Source organism: Apaloderma vittatum, unplaced genomic scaffold (assembly GCF_000703405.1).
Source record: "Apaloderma vittatum isolate BGI_N311 unplaced genomic scaffold, ASM70340v1 scaffold3265, whole genome shotgun sequence".
Taxonomy (NCBI): Eukaryota; Metazoa; Chordata; class Aves; order Trogoniformes; family Trogonidae; genus Apaloderma; species Apaloderma vittatum.
Window position 1 is genome coordinate 42,501 of NW_009717509.1, and position 21,026 is coordinate 63,526.

A 21,026-nucleotide genomic window follows, 5' to 3' on the forward strand; every position below is an offset into this window, starting at 1 on the left:
AGAGACGCCGCCCCAGCCACAAAGATGATGGAGTGGAACATCTCCCTTATGAGGAAAGGCTGGAGGAGCTGGGTCTCTTCAGCTTGGAGAAGAGGAGGCTGAGGGGTGAACTCATTGATGTTTATAAATATGTCAAGGGGGAGTGTCAGGAGGACAGAGCCAGGCTCTTCTCAGTGATGTCCAATGACAGGACAAGGGGCAATGGGTACAATCTGGAATGTAGAAGGTTCCACAAAAATATTAGGGAAGACTTTTTCCCTGTGAGGGTGACAGAGCCCTGGCACAGGCTGCCCAGGGAGGTTGTGGAGTCTCCTTCTCTGGAGACATTCAAAACCCGCCTGGACGTGTTCCTGTGTGACCTGCTGCAGGTGATCCTGCTCTGGCAGGGGGCTGGACTGGATGATGTTTTGAGGTCCCTTCCAACCCCTGACATTCTGTGATACTGTGTAATTCCTTACATCAGGTTAAATTAAAATTTTTTAACAGAGAATAAACTTATTTCTATTGCCACCTTCCTTGTTAGGCAGAACAAAAGTCTGACAAAAACTTTTGCTTCTAGCATATATTTTATGTAAAACCATCACCTACAAAATCATGTTAAAAAGGAACTGACTTTGCTTTTAGATTTGCACCAAAAAAATCTATGGAAGTCACTGAATCGTGGATATAATGTAGACTTTTAGTTTTTACTGAGATGATGGGTTCTTCTTCCATTTTGCTCATCAGGCAGTTTTTTTTCTCATAGAGGATGTTACATTATTGCAGTTCGCCAGATGATGCCGCACAGGCAGTTTCTCATATCAAGAGGGACGTTTTCAAAATTTACTACCTCTTTTTCATGCATTCACAAAATAGATTTCCTCTTATGTCTGTTACACTTTCTATGTCAGCATTTTGCTGCAGATAAATAATGTTGAAAGCTTTTGGTCTGCTATAACAACATTTTAACACTTAACATTAAAGTTTTAAGAAGGAAAGCACCTTTTTCAGAGCCAACTTGTTTTTGAAGTCTGCAATTTCTCCCTTTTAACTGGAAACTTCTGAACTACATTCAGGATCTAGTTATGAACCTAGATGCTAAACTGTGAGACATGCTGCGGTAGCATTTACAGGAAATAAACTACCAGTTTAACAGTTAAAGTTTACCTTAGTATGAAACATTACAAAATATTTTTCTTTTCTAGTTAGTAGTTTACCAAAGATGTCTAAAAAGTAGTATTAAAACACAGCTAGTTACATGCAGTGAAACTATTGCAGTAAAACTGCTGGCTAGTTTTCTGGTAACTTGTATGAATTAAGAGTACAGTTTAGCTTATTTTTGCTTAGGGCAGTCACACAACTCATTTGCATCCTCATTTATGATAGCAACTAGTCGGAAAAGAACATTAGATATGCTTCCCAATAGTTTTTTTTCTAGCTTATTTGAGAAGTCTGGAGACTCGCTCCACAACTGACTTCATGGTGGTTGTTATGAATAGCTACAAATATTTAAGTTTTTATATTCACAAATTCTCTAAGTTGAGTGTGTTGTATCTTGAAAGAGTAAATTACATGTAATATATCTGTTTACTGACACTAGATAATTCGCATGCATCAACTAGGTGTGACATTTACACTTTACTGCTAACTTTGCAAAGAGTGTCAAAAGTTCTCTCTAGAGCATTCTTTCTCTTTTTTTGCTGGAAGCATATCATGCAGTCTGGATGATTTACGCTTTTATTACCACGGCTCTACTGCCATGCACAAAAGGTTAACCAAAACTGTAGCAGTTTCTGGAAGAGGAACACAATTGCACTTACTTTAGCTTACTGATCCTGGCTTCTGTAGTTTCAGTAAGATTTTTTGTTTCTTCTTTCCACCGATTTGTTACTTTTTGCTGAGCTACTAACAGACGTCTAAGTTCAGAAGTAGACTTTTGACGGCTGTCTTCCATTTCCTTCAGTTGAGCTTTGTATCCGTGTTCTTTCACTGCATGTTCGTGCTCCATTGTGCTTATCTAGAAAAAATGTAAGTTGGGTACTATCAGGTGTCAATTTTCAGCCTTTTTATTTGAATTAAATTTATAAATGTTTGTTGAAAGTGTGAAATAGACAATAATTAAACTTGTAATTATATGCTTAAAGAGAAACATGTTCCCAAAGCCAATTTAATCAAGTAGTGCAACTGACAATAATGGATAATGAGCTGTGTATGCTTTTTTTGGGGAAATAATCTTTATCCTTCTCCCTTGTGTCTTTTGCACAGAAGCACATTTATTCTTTACCTAGCTAAACCGTGTTAGGAGTTCCTTAAATGTGTCTAAAAATCTCTATGTCAGAGGAAAATCAAGCAAGCAATACATATTATCTGTGACTGGGGTGGAAGCCTGTCTGATTAAAAATGAGACAAAGATCTGGCATATGCTTTATAACCACATAACCACAACCCATCAGTTACAGGACTCTGATCCTTAGTTTTTAAACTATGTTGGACCAAAGGGTTTTGGAGTTGGAACAAGATTGCCTGTTTCACCGCTTCCTTTATTTTGTGCTGCAGCACAGTGGAAATGGGATTTGAGATGGCTCCCACTTGGAAAACTGCTTCCTCAAGTCGTTTTCACTGCTGCAGATTCTTAGATCATTGAGACTTCCATCCTTAATTTAAACTTTCAATGATTTTCTGTTCAAGCTGCTGCTTTACTAAGCAAGTATCAGTCTTAAGTTCAAACAAAAGTAATCTTTAAAAAGTACCTTTATTTTAGCTTTTTGTTGAGCCTTTATGGCCAGTTTTCTCAAGGCCTCCACTTCTTTTTGCAACTTTTCATTCTCTTGCTGAAGTTTTAGTCTTTGTTCACTGACAGAGGCAGTCTTTTCTCTTTCTGAATCCAGAATGCTCTGCAATTTGCAGATCGCTTCCTGGCCACGAGATTTCTCTTCCTCAGAGCTGGAAGAGAAGAGAAGTCTTGCTGGAACTCAAGAGCAGAACAACTACTGCACTAGAGAAAAAAACCAAACACGTAATGGTCCAGATCTTTGGTCTAACCAGTATGGCTGTTGCCCTGTTTCTTCCTCACAGTTTATCAGCTCAGCGTGACAGCTAGAATGATGGTACAGTCAGTAAATTTCATCAGGATAACAGAATTCATAAAACCAGACTGCTATTGTAGCCATCTCAGTAAAATGACCATGTGAAGCACAAGATTTTAATTTTTATAACATTTCCAGATTGCCAACTGAGGATCGCTCTGGTCAAGTGACAGGATTTTTGACCATCAGCCTACAGAAATGACTAAAGCTTCTAGAGAATTCTACAAATGCATGCTATATTGTACTCTTAACTATTGTATTATTGGAGCTGCACTAATGTCTAGCTCTGAAGCAGAACTGACATTGAGTATGCTATGCAAACACAGCGTTCTGCATATACGAGGATACAGTGCAACAAAGATGAATGTATGAAGTAATAAATTCTACTGGAGTGTTTCCTAAGGCAACTGTACAAATGATATTTTAAAATGCATCAATATTCTAAATATTGGTTTTTGTTAAATGACTGATTGTAGGTCTCAACTTGTAAAGCAAATATTTCACTCTGTAGTGGGTTATTCCCTTTCGTTCCTTTTCAAAGATTCATGATTGCCCTTGCTTCAGAAATAAGTTATCTTGATACCATTCCTGCCACTGGTCAAAAAGAGTTGACAAAAACCTAACAGATAACAACAATTTAGAATGGAAAGAAATAGAAATTATTTCTATTTAATTGCTGTAACATCTGTTACTTACTTCATTTCCAGTTGTTTCAGTTTATTTTGTGTTGTCTGTAGACTTAGCTGAAGGTCACCTTTTACAGCTTCTGCTAGTAAATATTTCTGATGCAGTTGCTCTAGTTTCCTATTGTCATATTCGTGGTCTCTTTGTTCTCTGCAAATCTGAAGAATAAATTTACATCTAACATCATCTTTACCTTGCAATGTTGACTGGCAGTGCAGTGCTGAGCAGGAGGCTACTTAGTTCTCAAGCGTCCTATTTTCCAGCGATGGAAAACAAAAATTTGTTTCTATCATTACTGCTTCTACTTGGAAAATAAATTTTAAAACATCTGGCAGTCATTTAGTTTTCTGCCCATTGAGCTGAAGTTGTAGAGGAATATGTGCCAACATTCTTTCAGGTTATGTCAAACTTTCTTTTTTACTTATGTTTTTCAGAGAACCCCTTTCTTGACTTTAGCATTACAGCTTTAAAATAATTTCCTGATTAAAGAAGCCCAACCAAAAAAACAAACCTAAGAAAACTTCAACTTAAAATAATTACATCAAAAGTAACAATTAAGAAAATATACTAAAAAAAGAAAGAGGGAAAAATACTTTGATTTTTCTGATGTTTCTTTCCTTCTGATAAGAGATCTTAAGGCAATTGCATGCATTTTCATTACCTTATCAAGTTCTTCTTCCACTGCTCTCTTTTCTCTAATGGCTCGTTCAATTTGACCCTGTTTTTCTCCACATTCCTGTTTTAAAAAGTAATTTTAAAATAAATCTAATGAAGTCAAATTCAGGATGTGCCAAAGCAAAAAAATAGCTATTGCAAATACAGAACTGTACTATTTCATGCAGAGCCTTTCAAGTTTTCAGTAAGAGATGTGATTGTAGATACATGAGCCAAATCTGTATGTTAAATATGAATTTTCAAAGCAGTACCTTTTACACCTAAATATGAACCTCTGCACTGACTGTTAAGACACTGCATGCAGTCACTTACGTCAACTAATGTCAAGGACACTGTATGTTCCATTAATACCTGGAGACATGCAGGATATTAAGTGCCATATAGTAATAAAGCATAGTTCTAGCCAATTACTCATTAATCTTTTTAGTTGACTTGCATCTGTGTTTACTTGATCAAAAAAACCTAAGTATCAAATGTTTTGCCACCAAAAATAATTTCATCAGGCAATACTGTACCATTTGAAGAGCTGCAAGTTCTTCTGCTAGTCGAGAAATCTGCACATTATATTGCTTCTTTGCAGAGTCTACCTGTGATCAAAACCAATGAAAAACCAAAAAATTCATCCCATGTGCTGTTTTTCAGCTTCATTTTTACATACAGATAGTCTGTACGTGGTACATGCTGTCTTGTTACTTATGTTACCAAAACACTTGTAAGAAAACTGTTTGTGATGACCATGTATCGTTAATGGCACCACACTGAGGAAAGTCAAAAATCTCTTCATTCTCAACATTGTAACTTACTGCCTTTCTAACTGTTGCAGCAGTATCTTCTACAAGTTGAGACATTTCCTCTTTCATTTTTTTGATTTCCTCTTCCTTCTGTTTTTCCGCAAAGAGTGCCTAGAAAAAAAATAACTTGAAATACTACTGATATTTCAGTGATGACACGCTATCTAGCCCCAAGAGCAGAAACCAGATAGAGACCCTGTTCAGAAATCCTTTTTTCCTTTTTAGTTTAGAGTAGCTGACTATGAGACCCAGTAAGAAAACAAGAACAGCAAGAACATTTTGCGCTAAATGCACCTTCTTGTAAATCAGAACCACGCGAAAAGTAAGTGTCAGTAGATGCCTTTTTCTATTAGGGCTTTGAGATTTTTACACAGGAGAAAAAAGCACAGGAACTCAGGCCAAAAGGTGAAGCTACTCTGGTATGTTCTCACCTGGAGACAGGATCTACAATAAAAAATGCCAACAATGATGCATAGAAACTTCTCTGCTAGGAAGCTGAATGCCTGTATACATACACATGGTGCTCCTACAGGTAGTTGGTTTTTTTTATGGTTGATAATACTAAACCACTCATCTCCCAAAAGTACTACAAGTAGTGAATTTACTAAAAGTAAAGGAATAAATTTTATAAGCAACCAAGGAATGTGTATGCAGGTAGTCCCTTCCACAGTGGCTAACAATGACCTGAATAGCTCCTAAACATAAAACAAGGGCAAGAACTAAAACCAAGTGTAGCAAGGAGCCCTTCTTTGTAAGCATGCAAGAAAGCTATCGATGTCGAAGTATAATAGGAGATACTGGTCTGTGGAGATTACAGAATATAGAATTCTTGATAGGGTAGATAAAAAACCCTAGGTGGCACATAGAGAACATGTAAGTGCATAAAAGGTCTAAGATAAACATGCAGCCGATGATCTAAGTTCAGCCTATAAGCCTATACAAGGTTACTGACTTGAGGCAGTAATGTGCCACTTCATTGGTCATACTTTTTTACTGCTCCCATTCAATCAACTTGGTATTTTATTTCTCAAACTACTGCCAGAATTCTTCTGATGTCTTTTTGTAACTTTTTTTGTAGCTTTGGTACTTTCAAATGAGAGCATGACAGGAGCAGCTTCATTATGACAGCCTGTTATTCACACTCCACATCTTACAGAGCAGGGCAAAACCTCTGTGGCCGCAGTTTAAGACACACAGCATTAACTGCTACGTATATTATGCTGTGTTTATTTTATCCTGTTCATTAATAAACTTCCCAGTCTGAAAAATTCATGGTGTTCTAGCCAAAGCAGTAAATTAACAAGTGCGTGCAAGCTGCAGTGTATTCTAACTACAGCTTAAAAAACTTATTTATAAAAAGTTCCATATTTATCTGTAACTGTTCAGTTAATTAGACATGCAATTTACACCACAATAGTTTTTACTGGACCACTTGTTCCTGTCAATTTCATGTGAGTTCACAGCAAGTGGCATCAAAGGAAAACAAGAAGCTTGACTGTTTATGCCTTTAAGAATATGGAAGGCAATTCACAACTGGAAGTCATGAAAGTGTTCCAATAACCAAGAAATATGTTCATCCATTGACTTACTTGACTTTTTTGTAGGTTAGCTTCTTCTAAAAGCTGTATGCAGTCTTGGACTTTTGTAACTGCATCGTACGTCTCCCTTTCTAGATTAGCACACTTTGTCTGGAGCTCTCCGATTTGTTTCTCCAGGGCTGTTCTTTCTGTTCTCAGCTGTTCAGCGTCTTCTAAAGTAAAACGTAATCTACAAGACAGTAGTAATTTTACTAATTTAACAATACAATGTTTAATTAAGACACTAATCCTTTCCAACTAAGCAAATAGGAACTAGTTATTCATTATTTCCAAAAACGGTATCTCTGGTTTTCTGGGTGTTTTTTTGACATAGTTTTTTGAGTTAAATATTTATCAAGTACTAGAAAGACACAGAATTAAAGGAGTTTACTTGGATATCTAGTCTTGGGAGATCCTTATAAGAATGTTGCTAACCTGGGATATATCACTGAAAATGTTCTATATTGAAACAGAATAGAACAGCCCTAGAAGGAATAAAGTTTTCCTCTGTGGAGGAAATAGAATAATTGGATGTGGGCAATGAAGTTGCAGCTGTAGTGCTAGAACAAAAAAAAAAACCCCACTGGTAACATTATAAGAGCTCAGAAATTCTTATTGTTTAATTATGATCGTCAGTATTGATAGGCATGAGAAAGGGCAAGAGAGCCTCAGAGGTATCCTCAAAAACATCTCGGGAAGCTCCACAAGTGCTGCTGGTTCAATAAAGTGCAGTTCTAAATAGCCAGTTAGTGGGAACTTCAGCAACACGTGGGCTTCCTTTCCAAGCCGTGCTTTTTTACTTTCTAACCTGTTTGTAACAAAACATGTAGAGATGGACAACCACTCTCTTTTTATAGAACCAAGAACTTGGTAACAATAAAAATAGTGAATTTCTTAATATGTTCTAAAATAAAATTGAAAGCCTCCACAATGCTTAGGCTGCTGTACACAGAACCAGTTCTGCTCAGTGACTTTACCATGACAAGGCTGAAAAAGCCACACTAGTTTATCTCACTTGCATGTATCCTGCTATTAAGATCTAGTGAGCTATCCTTACCTTGTTTCTAATTGTTTGATACTAGATTGCATTTGCTGCAAGCGTTTGTCAGATGCTGCTTCTCTTTGCTGTGCAGAGATCACGTCTTCTTCAAGTTATTATCCAGACATTATCTGAGCTTCCTGAACAAAACAAAGATGTACTAAACATAAACCAAGTTAGAGAACAACTTGCAGTCACTTGAATGTCATAATTCAGATAACCGACTAGCCATTTGATTGCCACAGAAACTCACTCCTTTCTCTAGAATACCTTTCTCTTCAATTGGCTTTGAAGCTTCTCTGTAAATCTGGTCATTTCCTCAACTTGAGCATTTGCTCTCTGCCTGTCCATTTTGGCTTGCCTGTATAAAGAAAACAATCTATGAATTACATTCCAATTATTAGAGGGGGAAACGATGTCTCCATTGCAACTGTTGAAATAGCTGTGAAGGGCAGTCAGATCCCATAATACTTTTTCTACAGGGCAGAAAATGTTTCCCTTTCTCCTTCTTACTATCTGGCACAGTGAAAGAGGAATACCAAATTCCCTAAAAAAATTATCTGGTGGAAATGACTTCTTCAGGATAGCTTAACAGGAAAGTGAGAATACCAAATTCTCTAAAAAAGTGGTCTGGTGGAAGTGACTTCTTCAGGATAGCTTAACAGGAAAGTGTATATGTTGATTAAATATTTGGGAGGACTGGGCAATCAAAGACTCGTTGATCCAGTAACTTAAATTTGCCACAGATACTTAACAGAGATTTTTTTTTCAGAATTAAATTTCACTTTTTAAAGCAGTATTACTAGGAATTAAAAAAAAATCATTAAGCACTTCTGAAGAATTCAACTGATGTGCGTTGCAATCTGAACAGGTTTTACAAGCTCCAACAAGAGAAGAAAGGACTAGTTAATGAATCAGACTCCTCAGTAGAAAAGCATATTGAAAGGTGCAACTCCTGCTCAAACTTGGGAAGAGAAGTACATACTAAGTGCTTCACCTTATTTAGGTTGTGTATTAGGCTAAATTTCAAGACCAATGATTGAATGCATGATAAAGTTAAAAGCAAACAGATAAGTCAATGGAAACTGCAGCTATTAATGAGTGGGACTGGGACACACCAACTAGGATTATCCATGACTAATAGCTGTGAAAGACAGTAGAAAATATTGAATACTTTTAAGAAACTATGTCAAGCAACAATTCCTTATAGAAATAGTTTTGATTTAATGGGATGAAAGACAAAAGCACACTAAATCTATATGCAAGTCTTAAGCAAAATATACATAATCTCAGCAATTGTACAGCAAATACTTAATTTCAGCTTAATTAATCAGAAAAAATAACTTTGTTATTTCCTTAACAAGTCAAAACTAATTCCCTCATTGCAGGTGCAAACATTTGAACTTGGTTCATCTGAATCATGCACTTTTCTCTGACAGCACATTTAAAATGTGCTGTAAAACAAAAACTCAAAACCCAGAATAAGAGAAAAACATGAAGAGGTCATAAAACTCAGGATAGTTTAAGTACTGAAAATGCATTTTAATGACCAAATTAAGATTCAGATCAAATTCAGAGATGTGTGTTTAACTGGCAACAAATTCATTCTAAAGATGCATCTCTTATTCTTCACTGTTTTATGTATCTTTAATGTAATCTTAGCAAGTTATCACTGTTTAAAAGCTTTAAGATTCTGTATCTTTAAGATGCAGATATACACTCCAGCAATACCAAGTTTCTTAGTTTTATCTACAGATCTTTAAAAATATTTCATTAGCATATAGATTAAAACATTTTTAATAGTTGCAGCAAAACTCAACGGTTAACATCAGCAGAGATCATTAGATGACTGACTGTTAAGCATGCCCTCTTCAGAGACAGTTGCTAGTAGCTAATTGCAGAGAACAACAGCGTGAGAACTAAATGCTTAACTGCATACAACAGAGCTTTGAAATGCTAAAGCACTAATGTTTTAATAAAAACTCTAGCACATAAATAAAACCTGTTCAAGCCTCTGTTATCTACAAAAATATATCCAATATTACATTGTCTCTACACATGGCAGATTATGACCCAGTACTAGCTAGCACAGTACCTGACCAGTACAGTGCTGTATAGAGATGCTGTCGTTAGCTTTGTGAGCATCATGTAACATCATTTTTAGGGTTGCAGGCACTTCTAGCTGATCTCAGAGGAACGTGAGTGTAATCAGTGCTCGTACTTAGAGATGTAAAATTCTTTTTTTTAACTGCTTTGCCTCAAACTGAGAACACTATGTGCAGAAGAACAATGACACAGGCAGCCTATGATCATAGCCAGCCAGATGAAAAAGTTACAGAGATTTGTGACAAGACAACAGCTTGAAAAGAAACTTGAAAAAACATGGTTGTGGGTGACAGACCTCATAGTGACAGCCCAGCAGTCAAGTTCTTTAACCTTGCCAGGAGTCACCTTACAGGCCATGTCACCTCTGCATAGGTCCAAGAGACATCACTGTATGAGATGCCACAGGCAGACTGTTGGCCCGGGGGTGAAATAAATGGGAACCTCTGTATCAGCTGTATGAAGGAGAACTCATGGGGTGCTTTCTCAGCAGGGCACAACCAGCAGACTTTGGGAACCAGCACAAGTATCTATAAAGCTGGAGCACCTGCACCTCCAAGAGAAGGGGCGTGCAGCTGTGGGAACATGTACTTCACTTGCCAAAAAGTGAGTATCTGAGCACATACTTTTAATCAACATATCCTGTGAAGAGCAAGCAAGAAGGAGCGTTTATGGAATCCTAGAATGGTTTGGGTTGGGCAGGGACACCTTCCACTAGAAAAGGTTGCTCAAGGCCCCATGTAACCTGAACTTGAACTCTTCCAGGGTTGAGGCATCCGTAAGTTCTTTAGGCAACCAGTTTGAGTGTCTTACCACCCTCACAGAAAAGAACTTCTTCCCAACACCTAATCTGAATCTACTTTAATTGAAACCGTTGCCCCTCATCCTGTCACTACACTCTGTGATAAAGACTCTGTCCTCTTTTTTTCCACAGCCCCCTTTAACACTGGAAGGCTGCTAAAGGGTCTCCTGAGCCTTCTCTTCTCCAGGCTGACCAGCCCCAACTCTCAGCGTGTCCTCACGGGTAAGGTGCTCCAGCTCCCTGATCATCTTTGTGGCCCTCCCCTGGACTTGCTCCAACAGGTCCAGTCCTTTTTATTTTGAGGGCCCCAGAGCTGAACGTAGTACTTAAGGCAGGGTCTCAGAAGGGCTAAGTAGAGGAGGGGGAATCACTTCCCTGAACACGGTGGCTACACTTCTTTTGACACAGCCCAAGATGCAATTGGCTTTCTGGACTGCAAGTGCACATTGCTAGCTCATATACAGCTTTTCAACCACCAACATCCCCAAATCCTTCTCTGCATGGGTGCTGTCAGTTGACTCATTGCCCAGCCTGTATTGCTGATTGAGATTGCCCCAACAGAGGTGCAAGAGCTTGCATTTGGCCTTGCTGAACTTCAGGAGGGCTGTACAGGCCCATCTCTCAAGCCTGTTGAGGTTCTTCTGGGTGCCATCCCTTCCTTCCAGCATGCTGACCACACTACACAGCTTCGTGTCATTGGTAAACTTGCTGAGGATGCACTCAGTTCCACTGTTTGTGGATTTGTGTTTACAGATTTGCATTGTTTTATTAATATATTGCAAATGCCTGATATCTGTGTTGACCTGTTATATTGTTAATATTTAGCACTAATGTACAGGCCGCTGACTGTCTGTATATTTATGTCATAGAGTTAATTGCTTTAATTGACTTAAGCCACACTTGTCTCCAGTCCAGTGGATACTTCGATTGAAGTGTAAACACTCACAGTTAAACCATTTTTAAAACAGCAACTAAACAAAAATATGGGGATGTATTGGAGCATGTATGACTAAAAGTTTGACTAGCTTTCAGTCAGCCCCAGGGACTTCTTTTAACATACTTCCTTCCTGAAACAGTAGTTTAAGCAGGAACGTGCACTTCCATTCTACTGTTCTTACTTATGGACATATAGACAGTTATACAGATCCTGGCTACGAATCGGTGAGTTTGGTCGTTCTGGTTGTCATGCCATATTCTAATTTGATATTATTAAACAGTTTCACGTTGCTCCAAGGAGCAAGCCTAAAAAGGAATATCCTTTCAAAAAATGAAATGGGTGAGACCAAGGAAATCATACCTCTAATTTCGACAAAAACACTCAACTGGCTGCTCTACTACAACTTGAATGGTTTTAGTATTGGGGTTTATTCTGTTTTATTTATTTCCTGGGGTTTTTTTGGATGTGTGTGGTTTTTGTTTGTTTTTTAAATCAAAACCATTGAGAGTATTAGAAATAATGCAGTAATAAATTATCTCTAATAAATAATCTCCAAAACACACCATATTAAAACAGTTTCTCTGTGATAAAGTCTTGGCTAATATCAATGAGAGGTGCTAACAGGCTTTTCTTAAAAATGTCTCCAGTGATTGAGGTAACTTGGCATTTGTAAGCAGGTTCAGGTCCTGAATTTTTTGTACAAAGGAAATGTAACAATAAACACTGCTTAAAACAAAATTCTTCTAGTAATTAAGCCATAATGTACCAAGCAAGAGGTAAAAGCTTAATCCTAGAAGCAGCTGAATTTGCTCTAACAGTAACAAAGTTTGGATATAATCAATCTTGAAAAAACCCACCAATTTTTAAATCGGTTAATAGTCAACAATAACCAATATTTAAAACTAATGAATCTGTTCATTGACCCTCAAGCTCTATCTTCTACTGTGAGTATTGTGACACAGTAGCTTCAATTTTTACAGCTAGTACAAACTAGACTCATGAAACAAAAGTTGCAATGTGTGAAACAGCCAATCTTTACAGTGGTAAGCACTTTGCACCGTACAGATACCAACTGCTCCTCATGTAGTATTTCATATGGGTTTGGACGAAGGGAGATGGAACTTCTGAGGCAGCTGTGCTTGGAGGGATAAAATCAGTATTAGCACATGTTAAACCAACTTAGGTTTCTAAGTACTAGCATTACCTGCAAAAGCTGTATACAAAAAAGTGAATGAGCACAAGTGCATGAACAAACACAGAGCCATCTAACTGTTTACAGAAAAATCAAAATTATTGTTATCTTTTCATAGTGATGTTCTTCAAAATCAGAAAATAAAACTAAAAATAAAACATTATAGCAATCCAAATGTCCTGGTCCACGAGCACCAGGATGAAAGTTCTCTGGGGCTGCCTGACCCAGCTGTGCCTGTGGGGAGGAGAAGACAGGACAGGTGATCCAAGGAGACAGATCACAGCTTTCCTTCCCACGCTGCTCAGTATATAAGGGCCCCTAAGAAGAGCCTTGGGGCCTTGAGTGTTTGGCCTGCAGGGAGGATTGCTATCAGCTCTTTGCCAGCTATCCATCATCTCTCCCTGTGCTGCTGGTGTTTCCTGCTTTCTGCTTCCCCACTGCAGAGGAACGCTTTGTTGGGACAGGCTGTCTTCTCCCACCCCCTCACCCTGGGTGGCAGAGGCTCAGCTCCTTTCCTCTTTCTTTTGGACTATCATGGGGACTCTGTGCTTGGACGCTCACTTCTCTGCTCAGGATCTAGTTGTCAGCTGGAAGGTATGTGTCCCATAATAACATTTTCTCTTGTATCTTGGAACATATTTGCATGCTTGTGTATATATATGTATATAGTTTGACATCTTCATTATTACTGTTAGTATTATTCTCTTTTTCATTGAACCTCTTCAAGTTTTTTTTAAACTCTAAGTTTCTCTAGTTTGTCTGTTAGCATCCCCGGGGTGGGGGCGTGCAGAGCATTGCAGAGAGCGTATATGAAAGCTTAGTGGCAGGCCCAGCCTTAAACTCTGAGACCAACCCTATTAAATGTTTTAATCACAACATCAAAGGCAATTACCAGAATTAAAATCAGAGGAAAATGTAATTATTAAACCAAAATTTAAGTACAGTGTAAATTTTAAGATTATAAACTTAAAAGTTTATTTTTAAAAGCTTAATTACAACTTTAGCTAATACTATACACAAAAATATTTCTGGTTGACAACAAAACCATTGCCTTTTTCTTGTTAGTCCACAAGTCCACTGTCTACTCAAATTAAATTTTAGCTTGACCTCAACAATCACTAATTAAAAGAGTTGGCACATAACAGTAAACTGGCATTGAACAGACTTTGGCAAATTGAACAGATTTTGAGCAAGTGCAAGTCTAACAAAAATCTACCTTCAGAGTCAATTTTGCTGCGATTAAAAAATGTTTCTTTTAAATCAAAGGTCAAATGTTGAATATTTCTGGGAACAGCTGAACCAAACAGCACTAACTAGAAGTACGCTACCCTAACACTACTGATGCACACATTTCTAACAAGCTTAAGAGGTATTAACTAAAACCATTGTAACTATCACTACGATGTCGGTTTGCAGTGCAAACAAGGCCCATGATAGAGCTGTAGGTTAGAAAAAGCTATTGGAAAAAAATCTAATCAATATCTAATTTAGTAGTTTATACCTTAGTTGTTTTTGTAGCTGCTCTATTTCCACATTCTGTTCTGTGACAGTTTTCAGAAGCTGTTGATTGGCCTGCAAAATAAGGAGCTGTTTGTAATATGTTCCTTCTTGTATCGAAAATGTTACATATTAAGAATTACTATAGGGCACTGCTACAGAATACTATAAGAAGAGTCAATAAGGTCTGTTTAACACTGTGGCTAGTCTTCAAGTACCAGCTTCTATGTAGAATACTTCAGAAAGGCAAATGCTGAGTGATGTTACCTAATCCTCCTCCTCTTTCACCGTATTTTGGTAGCGTTAAGAACTTCCCGATACAAGAATTAATAGCTCTGATCTACCACGTGCACTCCAACCTAGTTTAAGTGGCTGGAATACCTTATGCCACAGTGGACCACATACTGCTGGAAACCATTCCTTTGTTTTAGAGACAAGAAATATTGAGCAATTGCCCCTCCTTCATTTTTCTTTATGCCAGCCATAGTGCTGGAAATGTGAATGACACTTCAGCTGCAGTCTCATTTAAGAATCATTTCATATTTTATTACCTTACTAGCTTTTTCTAAATCTTGCATATAATTTACATTGAGATATTAGAGACAACCACAACTGCAGGCAGCATTCAAGATGCCCCTGTCCTGTGGACTTCTGCACAAAATATTACTTTTTCCCCTCCCTGAATAACTACTAATACTCTTCTTGCTTTTTTGACTCTTGCTGTGAATTGTTTTCCTACTTCTAAAATGCCTATTATGAGTGGTAACAGTTAATTTCATAACAATCACAGAGTACCTAAAATGAAAGCTGTCTTGCTTACATGCACTATTTTGCCTTTATTAATATCAATGAAATGTCAGATAAAATCCATTCAGATACTCAACATCATGAGATCCTTCTGCTAGTTGTTGCCATTTACTTCAGTTTTGCCTTCCCTGAATAGTTTAACCTTAGTAGTGAACTCTTGCCTTTAAACTGAAACTGATTTCCAGAACATTTATTAGTATGCTGAACAACTCAAACCTGTACACATCTAGGAAACAGCTGTTTTACCACAACAAAAAGCCTACCTACTCTGTCTCTTCACTTCCTATTTTTCAGTTTGTTAACTCAACAAAGGGCATGCTTCCATATCCCACAATACTTAGATACTTTAGGTTACACATTGCAAAATACTTTTGGGTAATGCAAACTAATGGGATTACCTTTACTTTAACATTGTCTGTTTTCTCTCTTTCAGAGAGCTCGTATATTTCACTCTCTCCAGGAGTTCAGTGGAAAAAAAAGTTATTACTACTTCATTTTTGGCTGGCCCCTAGAGAAGTATGCAAATATGAGCAGCACAATTGCTTTTCCAACCAGGTATATATGAAGGACTTATGCTTTTCTTGTATACTTCAAGGGTCTAGTAGGAAAAAATTAATTTACTAGGTCATTGTTCAGAAAGTTTTACTTACCAACTCTGTTTTCTCCTTGGCTACATGTTGTTGCCGAGTCAATTGTTGAAAGATGCTCAGCTGATCCTAAAAATAGAATTCAGGGCTTCTTATAACTATTATTGTCATAAAGAGTGTATGATTAGAGAGCTTCATAGTCAACTGAAAACACTTTCAAAAAAGTTTATACATATTGCAGGCAACTCAGTATACTTTTCTAGATCTTACTTAGATTGCTTTTAGCTGTTGGCTGAGTAATCAGGGAAAATTACATGTAGTACTGAAAAATCTTTCTGAATTTCACACAATTACAAACTGTCTCCTTCCATAACTAATACACACTTACTATAAAAATATTAAAGCATACATAAGTAGTGGATTTAAAGAGACACATAGATGTTGATGCCACCGTAAGCATTTTTGCTAACCACAGTAGCAAACATGTAGGCCTTAATTAAAAATTAAATAAAATAAATTAAATTAACTTTAATTAGAAATTAAGGTGTACGTGCCTGTATGGACACAATTAATTTGCTTTTTAATGAAAATTAATTAACAGTACTGTTAGAAAACCCTTACTTCCACTGTCCACAGTATACGAAGAAACTCCAAAATTAACAGAAATACAAATGAAAATTACTTTCTGCCTTTGCCTTTCAGCCACGTGTATCTGTGTTTCAGTCAGGCGTTCCTGGTACTGCTGCTGGAGTCGATCATGCTCCTGTAATGCAGTCTGCCAGAGCTCTATTGCTTTTTCTCTTTCCTAAGTTACAGAACAACAGTTTGTATAAAATATTCTGTTATAGCACATTTACCTTCATCTATCATTCTCTACAAAGACAAGTCTTAGCTCCTATTTTAGAGAAATGTCATTTTGTGTACTTCACACACATTACAATTACACAGACAAAATACCAAATTCAGATGCAGAAAGTCAGACGGTTACAAGTTCAAATTCCATCTACAAATGAATTGCAAGTTCTCCAGATGTTTTTTTTTTTTTAAGCTTAAACTTTTACAGGTATTTACTATAGGCCTACAGTATATATAATATTCAAATACCAAAATTCAGCTGTCAATTTAAATTCAACTTTATCACACACAAGATTGATAAATCTTGCTTATCTTTTCAGATTTAAGTATTATTTTCTGCATCCCATATATACGTGCCTCCTATCACATTACAGTGCATTTGACTAAAATGACAAGCTGCTAAAAAAAAGAAAGAATTGAACACAGCATTTAATTCTTTTCCTGGTCAGGAATTCAATATAAAGATCATTTATCACATAAAATTACAAACAAAGATTGGTATTAAAAATTCCTTGTATGAAACGAAGACAGTAGTTCCTTCAGGTCTTTCAGCTGAAAGTGTAAGCACTGGTTTCTTTAGCTAAAGAAAGTCAAAAGAGCCTCAAAATAGTTTCAATAAACTCTGAACAAGCAAGAAAAATAGCTTCACCACATATGCCAAGATATAACAAGAGAAATAAAACAGTACAAAAGTTTCATCTCACACACTTGGTTCATCATTTGTAGTTGTTCTTGAAGGTTTCTCACTATGTCTTCATCTGCAGGAATATCTGTTCCTGAAAGCATGAAAGGAAGCTTCTCCAGTTGCTTCTCAAGAGCCTCTTTCAACTCTGTGTGCAGCCTGAAATTCAAAGAACTAAGTTCCACAAGGCATTTCTCTAACAGGGTCTTTTTTTAACAACTCAAGTATATTGTACCTTCAATTTGTACATACTGTTTACTTTTAAGTCATATTTACATCTATGAATTTACATGATATAAACACAACAGACAGTTTAATAGAGTTTTATATCTATTTCATTTAGAGATATAGTTGCATCTCCTATAACCTGGTGCTTCACTCTATATTAAGCATTTAAAGACTCTAATATTAAGCTCATGAGCACGAAATCTTCAACTCTTACGTAGATTCAAAATACTGAAAGGTCCTAAAAAAAAGACTTTTACAGTTGAGAAATCAAGAAAAACAGCAGTAAAGGAATTATTTACCTTTTGTTTTCCTCAGCGATTTGTTCAAATTTCAATCTCATCTCACACATTTGTGCCTAAAAAAAAATGTGAGAATAAGAACTCATTTAAGTGACACAAGCTTTGGTAATTCTTTCTTCTTTCATTTCTGACTGATGGATGATGAAATTCAGCATAATACAGTAAGCGAAAGTCACTTCTTTAAGAGAAGTCACAGGATGCCATTTAAATTTAACAGCTGCTGAGTCCTGTTATACCTAAGCTTTTAGAAGTTCTTATGAGTATTAAACTTACCTTTTGGAGTTATTATACCTCTTACAGATGGATTCTTAATTAAGTCAAGTTCTTTTAGGGATACAGTGGATAATTCTCATCTTCTATGCAGTAAGCATTTGAGAAAGCAGCTTAGGATTTAACTGAAGAGAAACTTCAGTTACACGAGTTAAATGGACTGTTTTATTAATTAAATAGTGCAACAAAACCATATAGTGCTTCTGAAATCAGTCAATCTTGAAGGCGGTTTTTGCAGAATCTTTATAATGGGCAGATGAAATAAGTGCATTAAAACAAAATGAGAGTAGAAGAGCACAAGTAAATATTGCATTCTGTCTGCCACATTTTGCTGTGGTTGAGAGGAAGATAATCACCCTCCACACCTCAGCCTCCATGATCATTTTGAATCTGAAGAATTATTAAGAATGAAGAAGGCTGGGTCTATGAAGAAGGGGAGACAGCTGACTCATCTGAATGTCAGCCAGGCATATCAGAACATCTGAAGAAATGAAACATGCATGTTTCATTTCACAACCCTACTACTCCAAACACACAGTGGTCTGTGTGCAATTTGGACAGTCTCCCCACCTTTTCATAGCAAGCTCTCTGGTCATCTGAGGCAGACTGCTGTCCAGCAAGTTTGTGTAGCAGGGTGCAGGTATGCTTTTCTTTATTGACAAAAACTAATGGCCTAGATATATTAATACTATCAGATACTAAGAATATGTACAGTCAGCAATGTTAGAAACATCCACACCTCATAAAGCTGCAGCTGTTCTCTCATTTCTTCCACGTGTTTATCATAATCTGGGAGTAGAGTCGGCAAGCTAAAAAGTGGAAAAACAGGCTTAGAACACATTTTGTAAATGCTGAAACATTGTTCTAAGAATTATCTGGTTTTGAAGAATTCTTAATCTAGAGAATAGAACCAAACAGTCACTTTATTTCCAAGCTTGATATTGCCTAGAATCCAATTGACAAATTTAATTACTACCTTTAAAGTATGATCATTAACAGCAGATTTCCTCTTTCACAAAACTAGATGTGACATTATAAATAAGCATCAACACAACATTAATATTTCATTCAAGGATTCCCAAACAATTCAAGACTAGACTGTTACTGCCTTCACATATAACAGTAGTGGCCTACAAGAAAATGCAAAATAATGAAGTTCTAGTTAGATACCTTTTTCCTTCTTATATTTTTGTAATTGACAGTAATTCAAAGTTCTTTAAGAGTTTAGAGTGATAATGCCTTAAAAGCTAACAAGGATAAGTTATTTTTATAACAGGAAAGGACAGTGATAATTAAACAATTTACTAACAGTCAGCTGCTAGTTGACTATTGTAAAACAAGCATTCTTAAAAACATCCATATGACCTCGAAAGACAGCAGTTACCTGCATTACTCAGATCAGTACAATTTACCTGCACTTTTATTATCTTGAAGTTTAGACTGAACAATTCCTTCACTCATCTCATCCTTTATTTACAGATTGTGGAAGATGAGTTACATATTTATTAAATAAACATAATAGTGTCTAAACTCAACTGCTACAGGAGCCCTTTTGCAGACCTCATTCACAAGTTCTTGGAGCTGTGAACACATGTACGTAAGACCAGGTTCACCTTTTAAAAGTATATGACCATGTATTTTGAGTACGTTGTAGTATTCTCATTTATCACTTGCAATCAGTTACCTTTGCTCCATCATCCTGGATCCTGATACGCCATCACCACTGAGGACATTTTTCTGTAATGGTATACTTTATACATTAGTACTTGCACATGACTGCATGCAGTTTTCAATTTTGATATGCAGCTCAAAGCTGCTGTTCTGTCTGTACTGCAATCATACACAGTATCCCACATGATCACTTACAGCTTTATGTTCAAAAATCTTTGAGCGGTAGTCCAATTTGAAAAAATTATCTTTTTTTTTTCTCCCTGGAGATGCTCTGATATAAAGCATAATTGCATCTGAGGGGGAACCATCTTGCTTTTAAAACAACAATCATAAATTTAACTGCTAAGTTCAGTTCCATGCATCTCAGCATTAGGAAGGTGCTGATCCCCTAGCTTCGGCACAGATTTTCAGACAGGGTTATGGTACCCAGCATAGAACTTATCTCAACCAGAGACCAATCTCTTTAGAAAAGTCTATTAAAGTGAAAAACTCTAGAAAGCAAACGTTCTTCCAGGGATATGTTTTCCTGCATATGGCAAGCTTCTGAAAATGCACCAAAAATATCAGAATTCGCTGTTATGGCAATTTTATTCTGTTGCTGTTTGGAAAAACAACAAGCAACTCCAGGGTTGTGTGATGGACCCAAAGCAAGGCCAGGCCGCAGTGATGTGGGCTGTGCTCTATATATGCAAAGATGTTTGTCACAAAACCCCCCAACTTAGTATTTCCACCCCTGAGATGGCATACTTGCTCAGCAGTAGCTCTCAAAATCTCATCTGTTTCGCACTGTCCCAGTGCCATATTTAGTTTCTGATCTGAAAAACACAAAGTTTGAGAATCAAGGGTTATAAAACATGGGCCATTATCTATGTAAACCTGACTGGCAGTCAGAAATATCTTTAATGGTGTAGTGCTTTGAAGGCACACAACAAGCTTCATAAAATTCTCTTATTTAGCATAATTACTTTAATGGAAATTAATGGGATTTGAAAAAGCCTAGAAAGACTGTGTAATAACAGTGAATTCCATGTGTTTCACATTCTGTTTTCCTTGTCTAGTTTAGAGAAAAGAAGGCTGAGGGGTGACCTCATAACTCTCCACAGCTTCCTGAGGAGAGGAAGCAGGGAAGGAGGTGCTGACTTCTCCCTGGGATCCAGTGACAGGACACGTGGGAATTGTTCAGAGCTGCTCCTGGGCAGGTTCAGACTGTACATTAGGAAGCATTTCTTTACTGAGAGGGTGGTCAAACACTGCACAGACTTTCT

The 21,026-nt window shown here is 37.0% G+C and overlaps 1 protein-coding gene across 1 annotated transcript in view; it reads right to left on the minus strand.

Annotated features, from left to right (window-relative positions):
* Positions 1 to 20,562, minus strand: part of SCLT1 (sodium channel and clathrin linker 1) — a 27,045-nt gene extending 6,483 nt beyond the window's left edge. Inside the window, 17 exon segments of the mRNA XM_009869909.1 lie at positions 1,800 to 1,996; positions 2,730 to 2,922; positions 3,762 to 3,907; positions 4,411 to 4,485; positions 4,940 to 5,011; positions 5,228 to 5,326; positions 6,805 to 6,982; positions 7,850 to 7,962; positions 8,102 to 8,192; positions 14,367 to 14,437; positions 15,841 to 15,885; positions 16,439 to 16,561; positions 17,320 to 17,452; positions 17,821 to 17,876; positions 18,830 to 18,899; positions 19,775 to 19,827; positions 20,509 to 20,562. Coding sequence (XP_009868211.1) covers positions 1,800 to 1,996; positions 2,730 to 2,922; positions 3,762 to 3,907; positions 4,411 to 4,485; positions 4,940 to 5,011; positions 5,228 to 5,326; positions 6,805 to 6,982; positions 7,850 to 7,962; positions 8,102 to 8,192; positions 14,367 to 14,437; positions 15,841 to 15,885; positions 16,439 to 16,561; positions 17,320 to 17,452; positions 17,821 to 17,876; positions 18,830 to 18,899; positions 19,775 to 19,827; positions 20,509 to 20,562 — 1,769 coding nt within the window.
* Positions 20,563 to 21,026: the final 464 nt, after the last annotated feature.